We start from the raw sequence: 12,458 nt of genomic DNA on the forward strand, positions 1-12,458 counted from the left end.
CCTCTACCATCGCTATTCATAGCTCCAGACAGCAACATGCCTGTAAAAAGTGCATGTTACCACAGCAACTCGGGCTCCCCGAGTGTAGATCTTTGTATCTTTGAAATTTCCAAGCAAGGATCATTTACAGAGGAACAGATTATTGCTGGATTGTTAGTTCTTTCCGATAACAATTACTCCTTTATCCTGAAAAGGTGCAATCTTCATGCTAGTAAAGTTACCAGGACAGACTACAGCTCGTGGGATCCCAGTCAGACCCAACAGTTAGCGACAGGGACATTCTCAGTTCTCCTACTTTTTAACCACTTCACTGGAGCTGGTACAGAGCCAAAGCTGGAAACATACAAGTGGAGCCTGTTCACAGCAAGGAATAGAGCAAGTACTCACTCACCTGTGATATGGATCATGAGCTGTAAAAAGAGTGGTTGCATGATTCTGCCTTATAGCTGGGTGGTTTGCTGGGACTGATTGATTCTGACAACTTGCTGCTCCAACATTCACTGAGCTGTGGTGGAATGGAAAACATCTGCACAGTGTTTTGTGCGTGTGTGTATGGGGTGGGCGGGGGTGGGTGGGGGTGGGTGGTAGGGCCAGGTGGGGGGAGTCTCTGAAAGACCAGGCCTGTCAGAGCAACAACTCATTGTGACGATGGCTCACAGCATTTCTGTGTCTGAGGCGTGATATCTTTAATGTTGAAATGGCTACGTGAGGAAACCACTCAAAGACCCATTTCTCTCTCTGCCTAGTTTGTGAACACGGTGCATTCCTTTTATCTTAAAAAAGCACAGAATCGTCACTCAGACTGCGGTTATCCTGGATAATCACAGAGCTAACAGCGCAGGTGATCATACCCAAGTTATACCGCAGGCTGTGCCTGGCTGAAAATTGCACCAGATCCAAGGGAAAAACCTGTGCAAGGGTGTTTACATATGTTCAGAGCCACATTCCAACCCCACACCAGCTATTTATGAAATGATGCACTTGAGGGGAAGCTAGATAAGCATATGAGAGAGAGGAATAGTAGGGTTACATGAAGAGGGGTTGGGGTGGGCGGTGGAGGCAGAGGTTTGTGTGGAGCATAAACACCAAGCTGGGCCAGATGAACCGATTCAGTGTTTGGACACTTTGTAGACAATACAGCCCCAATATTTACTGGAGGGGGAGTGGGGGTCAGTATTGGCTTTAAGCCTTTCTTTACCGTTCACTGCTTTTGGAAACTGTGTTTATGAACAGATGATGTTTTATAGTGTCTTATCAAACTGACTGTTACGCTTATCTCCATGGCCGATCAGCCCTTGTAGCGCTGCTCGCACTCTCTGCCACTTCCAGCCAGCCTGTCTTCAGTTTCTGAGAATGTATTCTGTTGAAACACCCACACTTGCAGATCTGAGCTTCAGATTTGGTACTGTCTCTCCATTAGCCTGAACAATGGTGGAGACAGAATTCATGCCTGTCCTCTCCTGTGCATTTCCTTCACATGCTGCTCAGACATTAAAGATCCCAGGACACTGTTTGGGAAGATGCCCCAATGTCCAGATTAAGGTTGCTCCCTCCAGTTTACTTCAAGGAACTCCTTGTGCAAAAAAAATGCTTTGAAGCATTGCAAAGAGGCAGGACAGGTATTTGCCAAGAGGGATGACAGGTGCTAGATAAATGCAGGTCTTTCTTTCTCCGTTTTGCGCGGCTATTTCAAATTTGACTCCTAGCATCTGATGGAGCCTAAAACAGGTTTTTAAAACTGCATTTCAGCTCCAAAGCGTCCTCACAATAGACGCACAGCCTTAGTGTCATTTCTGACAATTACAAAATAGGAACCACTTCACAGCGACAGAAGTAGTGATAACCAAAGTTCAAAAGTGCCCTGACCCAGCTGTCCTTGCACATTAATTCATACAGCAGCAACAGTTGTTGTTGTATAAGTTGTTACCTCGTACAGCTACAAGTGGAATTTTTGTAGCACCTCTAACCTAGAAGAATATCCCAGGCCGCTTCACAAACGCACCATCAGGAAAGTCAGAGGGGGAGAAGTTTGGTCAAAAGTTGGACAAACAGAAAAGATTTAAAGCGGTCTGAAAAAAAGAGAGACAGGAGGTTGAGAGGCGAGGTGCGTTTAGCGAAGGAGTTTCACAGCATCAGGCTTGAAGTCAGATTGTTAATGACAGGAAAAAGGAGCGAGGGTAATGAGCTCACTTGAGAGGGAGAGGGAGGGTTTGAGAGGGAAGTGGAGAGAATTGTAGGGCTAGAGGAGGTTACAGAGATAGGCAGGGGCAAGATGATGGAGGGATTTGAAAACAAGGATGAGAATTTTAAATTGTTGCTGTTATGGGGCCAGCAATAGCAGGGATTGAGACTTGGTGATTTGTCTGGATTCTGGCCAGGTAGAAGATGGAGAATTATAGTTGGAGGAAAATAAATGCACGGGGAGAGAGAGAGTTTCCGTAATTTGGCAGTGGGTTCAATCAGCACAGTCTGGCTGAAATTAGCCAAACCAGCACCAAAGATTGCGGCAATGTAAACACAAGTAACGTCAAAGCTTCTGCATTCTTTAACCCTCATTTCAAAAACACTGCATTGGACACCAGCCCCACCCACAAAACTGGCCCCCAGACTGAAATAACCAGGATGGCAATTTTCCACCAATCGCACCTTTCAAAAGGATCTTCAAATTGAGTTGATAGCTTTGCAGATACTAGTACATATGTTTTAAAAGCTTTTACATATTAAAAAATATAATTTACTGAGAAACTGATTCATATACATCAACGAACTGGTTGATGGTTTACTGTAGTTTTTTTTTAAAAAGTCATTTTCAGTGACACACAGATGGGGGAACTAAACACCCTTAACAGGCTATGGTAGCACGAGGTTATACCACTAGTCTAGTGATCCAGAGGCCCAGATTAATGACCTGGAAACATGCAGTCAAATCCTAGCAGGAAATTTAAATTCAATGCATTAAACCAAATGTAAAATTAAAAATTCAGTAATGATGGCTGTGAAACTATCATCAATTGTTGTTTAAAAAAACCCATCTGGTTGACTATTGCCCTCAAGGAAGGAAACCTGCCATCCTTACCTGGTCTGGCCTATATGCAACTCTAACCCACAGCAATGTGGCTGCCTCTTAATAGCCCTCTGAAATGGCCCAGCAAGGCACTCAACTGTATTCAAGAAGGTGTCTCATCACCACCTTCTCAAGGGCAATTAGGGATGGGCAATAAACGCTGGCCTTGCCAATGTTGTCCACGTCCTCATTCGAATAACGTCTTTTTGTGACAAACCCATTTTCAGTTGTATGAATAAAACTGCACCCAGATTACCATCCTCAAATACATCATTAAATACTTTTTAATACATAGAAAAATATAAATGGTTACATTCTATTACGCTGCTCGGTTGTGTTGGTCAATTGAAGATTGTGTTGGTGCGATCATGCAAATGAGTCTGGGCGGGAAGATGAACCATCACTTTGGAAAAACAGCGCAATTTATGTCAATGTCCCAATTACGTCCATAGCAGAAACTCTACCAAATTATAAACTACTCCCTCCGAAAGAATGATACAGCCTCTTCAGTTTAAATGTAACATCTGTTTATTGAGCAGTATTCCTTGAGTTTTACAATAGTTGTCATCTTTAAATAACTATTAACATTTAAGAGTTTACTTGATTTAAATTTGTCTGAGTCATTTCTTGAAGACATAAAATGGTAGCTGTTCCCTTCAGGGTAAAAGATGAAGCCACCAGATCGATGGGCTTTATATCAATTAGTCCATTTGTGGAATTCTTTTTTATAATGGTCCATGTAATTTTTGTTCTCATTACTACAGGAGGATGGCAACACTCAGCAAGGCAACAATTCTTCACTTTCCGCACTTCGAACGAAGGTCATATTCAAGGTTTAGCTCCCTGTCTGTCTTCCCAACAGTACTCCTTAATCCCGACCCTCTAACAGCATCAGGACCAGAGGGACATGCCCAGTTCCTATAGCGGCCATCTCTGCAGTCTCTCTGGTTGAGACTGCTAGTTTGCTGCTAAATAGCGATGAATGAAGGTAACTGGGCTAATTAAAGAAATCGGGTTGAGGCTGTCTGACGCTAATTTCATTTAAATCTAACACAGGTTAAGATACAAATCTTCCTCAACACTGACCTGAAATGTCAGCTAACTTCTTTCTCATGTTTTAATTTCATATTTGTACCATTACTAAGACCATCTATTTCCACCTTCCTACGATTTCCCAACTTCTCCCCTGCCTCAGCTTATCTTCTGCTGAAGCCCTCACTCATGCCCTCATTACCTCCAAACTCGACCCTTCCAACTCGCTCCCAGCTGGTCTCCCACATTCTACCCTGCGCAAGCTTGAGGTCATCCAAAACTCTGCTGCCTGTATCTTAATTCGCAACAAGTCAACTTCCCCTATCACCCCAGTGCTCATCGACCTACAATGGCTCCTGGTCACCCTCATTTTCAAACCCCTCCCATGGTCTCACCCCCTCCCTTTCTCAGTAATCTCCTCCAGCCCCACAGCCTTCTGAGATATCTGCTCTCCTCTAATTCTGGCCTCTTGTGCATCCCTGATTTTAATTGCTCCACCCCTGCTGGCCTTACCTCCTGTTGCCTGGGCCCCGAGCTCTGGAATATCCTCCTTACATCTCTCCGCCTCTCTTAACTCACTTTACTCCTTTAAGACACTCCTTAAAAACTCTCTCTTATCACCAATCTTTTGGTCACTTGACCTAATATCTCCTCAGGTGGCTTGATGTCATTATAAAACAATGCTCCTGTGACTCACCTTGGGAAGTTTTGCTACATTAAGGGTGCTATATAAATACAAGTTGTTGTTATTGTTGTTTCAGCCAAGTTTCCCCTTTTGACCAATAGGGTGAGCAAATGTTTTTCTGCGCTTGATTCAGGGCGAGGTCCCAGAGATGGAAGGACTACTGGCTAACTCATCATTCCACCAAGACACTCATTATAAACAACCCCCTCTGCTCTCAACTCTATAGCTCCCAAAAGTGAAAGGGCAGAACCCAATCCCCACTCACCCCCCTGGTGAACCGAGAATAAAGAAAGAAAGACTCGGAATAAATATTCGGGGAGTGGTGGCCTTCTGTTTGGCTGTGTGGCTGTGGTGACCCCTGGTTGTTGCTATCAAATCTTTACCTCTAGATGAATAAAGCCATGAAATCAGCCACGAAGTTAGATTTTAGTTTGAGACTTTGACATTAATTTAAGTGTTTTTATGTGACTTATTCTAGTTAGTGGGATGTTGAGAAACCCACAATGAACATGGCCAAACCTTTCAAACTCTACTTTGGGTTACAGGCCTACAAACCGTCAGAGTACAGATCCAACTCCGCCCCCTACTGCTACTTTGAAGCAGGCGTTAACCAGTTTATCTCATTTTATATGGGGCACCATCATTAAAATAGCAAATTTAATGCAAACGCTCTGGGCATTTAGCTGCCAGGATCACACCACACAAAGGTCATGGCCCAAGTCTGCCCGGGTTGTATGGAAATGATATTAAAATCCAGCTGCAGTGAGCAATTGGTGTGCAAATAACAAAACATCACTCTTGGAGGCCAACTCACAGGAATGTCCGCAGTTTATCCCTTCCCTGCTAGGTTCAGCTGCAATAGGACAACTGATGCAGAGTTTCCAATGCTGACACACAGTACATTGCGAGAGACTTCGCTGCCCAGCTGTGATACACTTTAATCATCTGACAGGGATGAGGGAGGCTAATCGGCCCATCTAATCCTGGCCTCTTCCCAGAGAATATTACAGCGTTCCACCACCTCCCCCCCCCAACCCCATCATACCTTACAGCTGGACAGCCATAACAGAAGAGAGAGAGCTCCTTTAATCTCCTCTGCCCTACTGAAAGGACACAAGATTCCAATGAAAACCCCACTTAAAAAAAAAGCACAATGCAGCAGCACTGAAGGTAACAAAGACTCTGTGGGGTTGATCTAGACTCTGTGCGTTGGTGTAAACCAGGTGAGAGGAAGTTGGCATCCGGTTTAACATTTCTCCCTATCCAAACCATGTAAGTAAAATCGGGGAGAAGTTTGGAACTCTCTTCTCCAAACGGTAATTGATCCTAGATCAATTGTTACATTTAAAACTGAGTTTGACCGATTGTTAGCCACAGGTATTAAGGGATATGGGGTAAAGACAAGTATATGGAGTTTGGTCACAGATCAGCCTTGATCTCACTGAATGGCAGAATAGGTTTGAGAGGTTAAGTGGCCTCTTCCTATTCCTAAGCGCCAACATCACACTAAGTCCAGATCCAGCCCCCAATGGGACACGGCTCCATCATTTGGAATCTTTAGATTGCTGTTGACCTCCTGGCCTCAAAGTCAACACCTCTGACTAGAACAAGGGACCTTTAAAATGTTATTTGAGAAAGGAGGGGAATGAGACTGAACTGGTTATACTGGACTCCTGTCTGTCTACGTAAACAACATAAACATTATCATGTATACCAAAGTTGTTGTTAAAAACACAGTCTACGATTCATTCCATCAGAATGAATTTTATGAAACACACATTCAACTGACTCTGATGCTTACTGTAGAATAATTTAACATTTGAGCTGTGGCGGGTGGGGGCGGGGGGGCGTATGTAAAGCAGATGCAAACAGTTGGATAAAGGGGAAAGTGAAACACAATATAAATAAAATATCAATGTATGGTACGAGAACAATAGTATTAACTCATCACTGACATGGATGTGATTGTCAGTGATACCACACCGGAGAGTGTGTCTATGAGAAGCCCTAATTCCTTAACCTCTGTTGGTACAATCGAGGAAACCATTGTGAGCTGGCAGCAAACACCTAGCAGGTCCCATCAAAACTCAGAACTACAAGCCAGGCTCACCAAAGCCTTCCACTGCTTCCCCGCAGAAACCCTGAGCTGCTCTCAATGCTGCCACCTCATGTGAAAGAAATCCACGTTTATTCAAGTGCTCTGTGGAAACACAGCAGCTGTGTGGCACCGCTCCTTGTCTGCAAAGGGCATGCCTTACCTCTTACGTGCTTGAGAGAGAAGAACAGAGCCTTTGCAGGAGGAACCGGTGAAGGATTCAGAAAATAAAAGTACAAGTTGATCCAAGATCTTCTGTTTGATGACTTCTGCCAGAGTTGGCAGATGCAGCCTTGGTCCTTCCCTGTAATGGTGCACTGAGCAAGTATATAGGCTCACTGTCCTTAACGTCACAGTATCGTTGCCCTGGTATCTGTATCTCAAACCCTGCATTTCAGTCCTCTGCACCATCCAGCCCTTGAACCACACATGCGCCAACCAACATGAGCAGCTATCACTGGCACTACACTAAAGTCAGAAGTTGTAACTGAATGTACAACATGCTAGCCAGTTTCAGTGCAAAGCTCGACTACACAGTGTGTTATAGCTTGTGCTTGGTGTTGGCGGAGTGCCGGTAGCTCCTGCGCTCCGATGTATTCCGCTTGACCCGGACGGTGACAACCGGCTGCTCCTGGTTGAGGGACGGGCTCGAGCGGGATTTTGTCAAGCCATTCCCTTCATTCTCAATGGTGTCAAACAGGGCAGATTCAAACTTGTCCAGGTCATCTGTTCCTGCTTTCACCTTGGCACGAAGCAGCGCGACATACGTGCTGAATCTCATTTTCTATTGAAGAGAAAGTGCAAAGCTTTAACATCTCTCATTCATCAGAGGTTTAGAGAAGACATTTCCACTTGTTATTGGGGGGAGGGGGAGAGAGCGAGTCCTAAACCAGGGGCCATAAGTGTAAGGTAGGTACTGACAAATTCAAGAGTAAATTCAGGGCAAAGTGAGTGATGAGTATGTGGAACTCAGCCACAAGGATAGTTGAGGTGAACAACATAGGTGCATTTAAGGGGAGGCTAGATAAAGACATGAGGGAGTAGGAATAAAAGGACATGTTAATAGTGTTAGGTGAGGCAGAGTGGAAGAAGGCTCACAAACACTGGCATAGATTAGTTGGGCCAGGGGACCTGTTTCTGTGCTGTAATCCGATGTAACGCTTTGTCAGGCTGATCATTTTAATATCAATGAGAGACAAATCACGTGAGATAAATCCACCTCCAACGTTGCTGAGCTCAGTTTAGTTCCCCACAATTGGGACCCTGAATCGTCCCAATGGGGAGCCCCTGGGGGCAACAGGCCCCCATTATACCTCTTGACCCTTATTCAAAGAGGAGCAGGGAGTTTTCCCGCTGCCCTGAACTAACATTCTTCCCTCTTCCAACAAAGGGAGTAGTGAACTCACTGAAGTGAGAAGGAAGCCATTCGGCCGATCAATGAATGGCTCATTCATCGCGTTGCTGTGTATGGGCTCTTGTTAAGTGCAGGTTGGCTGCCACATTTGCCTCCATAGCAACAGATACATCCACATAACAAGTGGTGAATAAAGCATCGAGGGATGTTTCGGGGTGATGTATAAGTTTTTTGGTGTTTTGCCATCAGCAACGTTTGTCTGGCTACTGCAATTTTAGCCATTGCTGTGAAATTGTTTTCATCCTTACCTCAAATTCCAGGTATTCCTCCTTCTGTTTGTACTCCTCCAGCTCTTTGCCTTTCACTTTCTTATCAGGAGGGTATGAGTGATGCTCAGTCAGGTCCACAGTCATCGATTTGAGTCGGGCGTCATGAGCCTTTATCTGGTCCTCCTGCGAGAGAGAACAGTAAAAAAAATAAAGTTAAATTAGACCTTTAAACCTCCCCCCACGCCACGTAACATGTAGATGCTGTCATGACCCTTGTCTGCTTTGGTCAGTCTTGCTATGTGTGCTCTGCCCAAAGGCAGGCCCTTGGGTCCATTGTCTGCTGATGTTTCATCCTGAGCCAATTTCTTGGCAGTTTTCACCAGTGGTGGCTTACCATTGCCTTCCACTCTCAAGGGCAGGGTAGGTCCAAAGTCTACCCCGGCTAGAACGGGAATTGAACCCGCGCTGTTAGCACTATTCTAAACCACGTTAGCACTCTAGCTAACCAAGCTAACAACCTGAATCCCCATATTTCTGCTATACCCTCTTCCAGCCAGCAGAGAGTGCAGTTACACTGCCAAAACCAGCATGAACATATGCCAGCTGTGGCTCAGTGGGTAGCACTCTCGCAAGAGTAGGAAGATTGTGGGTTCAAGTCCCACTCCAAAACCCTAAGCAAATAGTCTTGACTGACACTCCCATGCAGTACCGAGGGAATGCTACCCTATCAGAGGAGCTGTCTTTCTGGTGTAATGTTAAACTGAAGCCTTGCCTACCCCATCAGGTGCAAGTCAAAGATCCCATGACACTCTTTTGATGAACAGCAGGAGAGTCATTCGCAATGTCCTGGCCAAACCGATCCTTCAACCAACATCTCTAAAACAGACTGGTCATTATCACATTGCTGCTTGTGGGAAATTGGCTGTGTCGCTTCCTACAACAGTGACCACACTTCAAAAGTACCTCAATGGCTTTAAGGCACCTTGGGACTCCTGAAGTTGTGAAAGATGCACCCGAGAAGGAGTTTGGTATATTTGACAATGTTAAAGGCGGATATAATAAATGCAAGTTGTTGTTGGTCTATGTGACTCAGTTCAGGCTGAGCCAATCCAGTTACCGGTTGAGTCATTAAGAGATCATGATGATGAAATACCCATGGCATGAACCAAAATAGAAGCTGCCATTTTAACATGGTTGCCAGGTGTCTTCAGGTACTTCAACCAAGCAGCTGTCCTTCACGCAAGAGCATTGACATAGAGGCTTCAAAATTACAATTCTGTGGAACTGGGGGCACACCTGCATCATGTAAATATATTTTTTTCTTTATTCTTTCATGGGATGTGGGCATCGCTGGAAAAGCCAGCATTTGTTGCCCATCCCTAATTGCCCTGGAACTGAGTGGCTTGCTGGGCCATTTCAGACGGTAGGTGAGAGCCAGCCACATTGCCGTGGGTCTGGAGTCACGAGTAGGCCAGGCCAGGTAAGGACGGCAGATTTCCTTCCCTAAAGGACATTTGGGAACCAGATGGGTTTTTGTGACAATTAATGATAGTTTTCATGGTCAGTAAAGACTAACTTTCAATTCCAAGTTAATTAATTGAATTTAAAAAGCCACCAGCTGCCGGGGTGGGATTTGAACCCGTGTCTCCAGGACATTCGCCTGGGCCTCTGGATTACTAGCCCATTGATGTTGCCACCGTCTCCCCTTAAATTGGCACACTAACCTCTTTGTACCCAATTCCTTTGCTCTTTTAATAGAGGTGCCGCTGTTGTTGAAATATTACTGATCTTTCATCTCCACATTTTGTCACCGGGTACAACTAGGCACAGATCACTCACCAGGGACAGCCTAGTCAGCGTGGTGGGCAATAGAGGCCGGCAGAACTTCTTCTGGGAGCCAATGGCCGCAGGAAAAGGTGGAGCCGAGAACATGGCCGACACCAGGTTTATCCGGGTGATCCAGGATTGCATCAGCTCTGCATTTCTGAATGGAAATAAATTGTGTTTACAAGCCAGACGCACGAGTAAGAAACACACTGCAAAACTCCTGGGCCATCGGAGGGAAAATGAGAGGCAAACAGGTCCTAATTCTACTGGGTTCCCATGGTGTCGGTGAGAAGTTACAAGATTTCCCGGTGTCCCAGGCACAGTGAAAATCGTGAATGAGTTCCCCAGGTATGGATCTTGCTACAAGTAGTAAACAGGAAGATTCCCATCAGCTGTATCTAAAGCCTGGTAGATTTACTAGGTTCCCAAAAGTCATTAAAAAAAGATGTAGAATTATAGAATATTTGAGCAGAGAAGTAGGCCATTCAGCCCATCACTTCTGTTTTTTTCTCCATTGCAGATATCTAGTTTAATCCCACTCTGTTGCTCACTCCCCCGTATTTAGGCCAATCACACCCTCCCGCTCACTCCTCTAGATCTGGTCTAATCCCAGTCTCCGGTGCAGGTCTCCTGATCAGGCATCCAGCACATTATTACAGAAAGGTAGGAAGGAACAAGGAGGAAAAGATCACTAAGGCTGATCCAAAAGCTCTCATACAGTTCTCACAATCCATTGCCCAACTACCATCTAGGTCACTCGCGCGTTTCCTTAAACCTTGTATCAAATATTCACCTCCTCCTTCAGGTACCATGCCCTAAAAGGGCATTGGCAGCCATGGGCTTCCATTGGATTGGTCCATCCTTGGCAAAGTACTGTGGAGGTTTGCCATTGTCTTCAGCAGTTTGGCTGACCAGGAAATTCTCCTGCTCTTTACCAGCCTGCCATCAGGCGTATTGGGTTTACAGCTGATAACCAACCTGTTTGGCCACGTTGTGAACACACCTTCCATGGCCATCGAGTCCTGAAGTGGGACTTGAACCCAAAGCTTCTGGATCAGAGGTAGTGATGCTACCGCTACTCTAAAAGACCTCCCTCCAAATATTCACTGCCCTCTGTATAAAGTATTTTCAATCAAAGCTGTCTGTCCACCATCAAGTTTCTGAGTTTCAGTCTGTGCCTGTGCTTCTAGCGGGTTGTGATTTATGCCAAACTATTTACTCGGTCTATACAGAGCCCTCAGAATCTTTGATTGCCTCTCCCTAAGCCTCCCTTCTGCGCTGTCGGTTCTCAGATGTCTAACCCTCCGTTGCAGCTTAAGTTTAGTTCCTGTCTTTGATTTATTTCTGTTTCTTTCCTAAATGGCCTAGTTTGAAAATGGCCAACTATTTGTTCAACTTCAAATGGGAATGAAACCAGAGAGCAAGGTTCACCTTCCGATCAAACACAGGAGTGATTTATTTGCTCCCTACCCGTTTTAAGTCAGTGGGCGGAATTTTAGGGCCCTATCGCGGTGGGGGGGGCGCAGGGCCAGAAAATACGGCAAGCCTTCCAAAATCCACTGACTTCGGTGGGGCTGGAAAATCCCACCAGCGGGTGGGGCCACAAAATCCTGGCCCTTGTGAGAGTAGCGTCGGTGATCTACTAGGAACTGCAAAACTAGCCACTCACGGAGCTTGGAGAAGAAATATTCTCCAATCAGCTGTCTTTAGGTAGAAAACATTGGGCTTCTTGCTGTAGTCGGTTGCCCGCACAGCCAATGAGTGGTGGATGCTGATGGCGTTCTTCAGATCTTCTTCTGACAGCTGTTTGTCGGACTTATACTCAGCCTGTTACAAACAAAGAGAAGGAAATTCATCAACACATCCTCCTCATCCCAGAGCCTTCAAAAACAGAGCAAAACGTCCTCCTGGGAAGGATCCTTCCCCAACCAACACCTTTAAAGGATTAACTGGTCTTTCAACTCATTTGCTGGACAAATTGGCTCCACATCTGCATTTTAAAATATTTGACTAGTTGTGTCCAGTGGGTATGACGAACTAACTAAAGTCAAGATTTTTTTTCTTGAACTGCCCAGCCTGGGAATTGTGTGTTAAAAACCAGACACCGAGGGAGAGAAGATACAATAAGATTG

The 12,458-nt window shown here is 45.2% G+C and overlaps 1 protein-coding gene across 9 annotated transcripts in view; it reads right to left on the reverse strand.

The window, feature by feature from the left end:
* Window positions 1–3,574: 3,574 nt before the first annotated feature.
* LOC144668683 (PH and SEC7 domain-containing protein 1-like) overlaps window positions 3,575–12,458 on the reverse strand; it is a 159,271-nt gene continuing 150,387 nt past the window's right edge. For all 9 annotated transcript variants that reach the window (XM_078530986.1, XM_078530988.1, XM_078530987.1 and 6 more), the window contains 4 exons: window positions 11,996–12,153; window positions 10,339–10,483; window positions 8,539–8,682; window positions 3,575–7,660 (listed from right to left, as the gene is read on the reverse strand). In XM_078530986.1, coding sequence (XP_078387112.1) covers window positions 7,418–7,660; window positions 8,539–8,682; window positions 10,339–10,483; window positions 11,996–12,153 — 690 coding nt within the window. In that variant the 3' untranslated portion in view covers window positions 3,575–7,417. The remainder of the gene's footprint in view (window positions 7,661–8,538; window positions 8,683–10,338; window positions 10,484–11,995; window positions 12,154–12,458) is intronic.

This window comes from Cetorhinus maximus, chromosome 27 (assembly GCF_964194155.1).
Source record: "Cetorhinus maximus chromosome 27, sCetMax3.hap1.1, whole genome shotgun sequence".
In the NCBI taxonomy this organism is placed as follows: domain Eukaryota; kingdom Metazoa; phylum Chordata; class Chondrichthyes; order Lamniformes; family Cetorhinidae; genus Cetorhinus; species Cetorhinus maximus.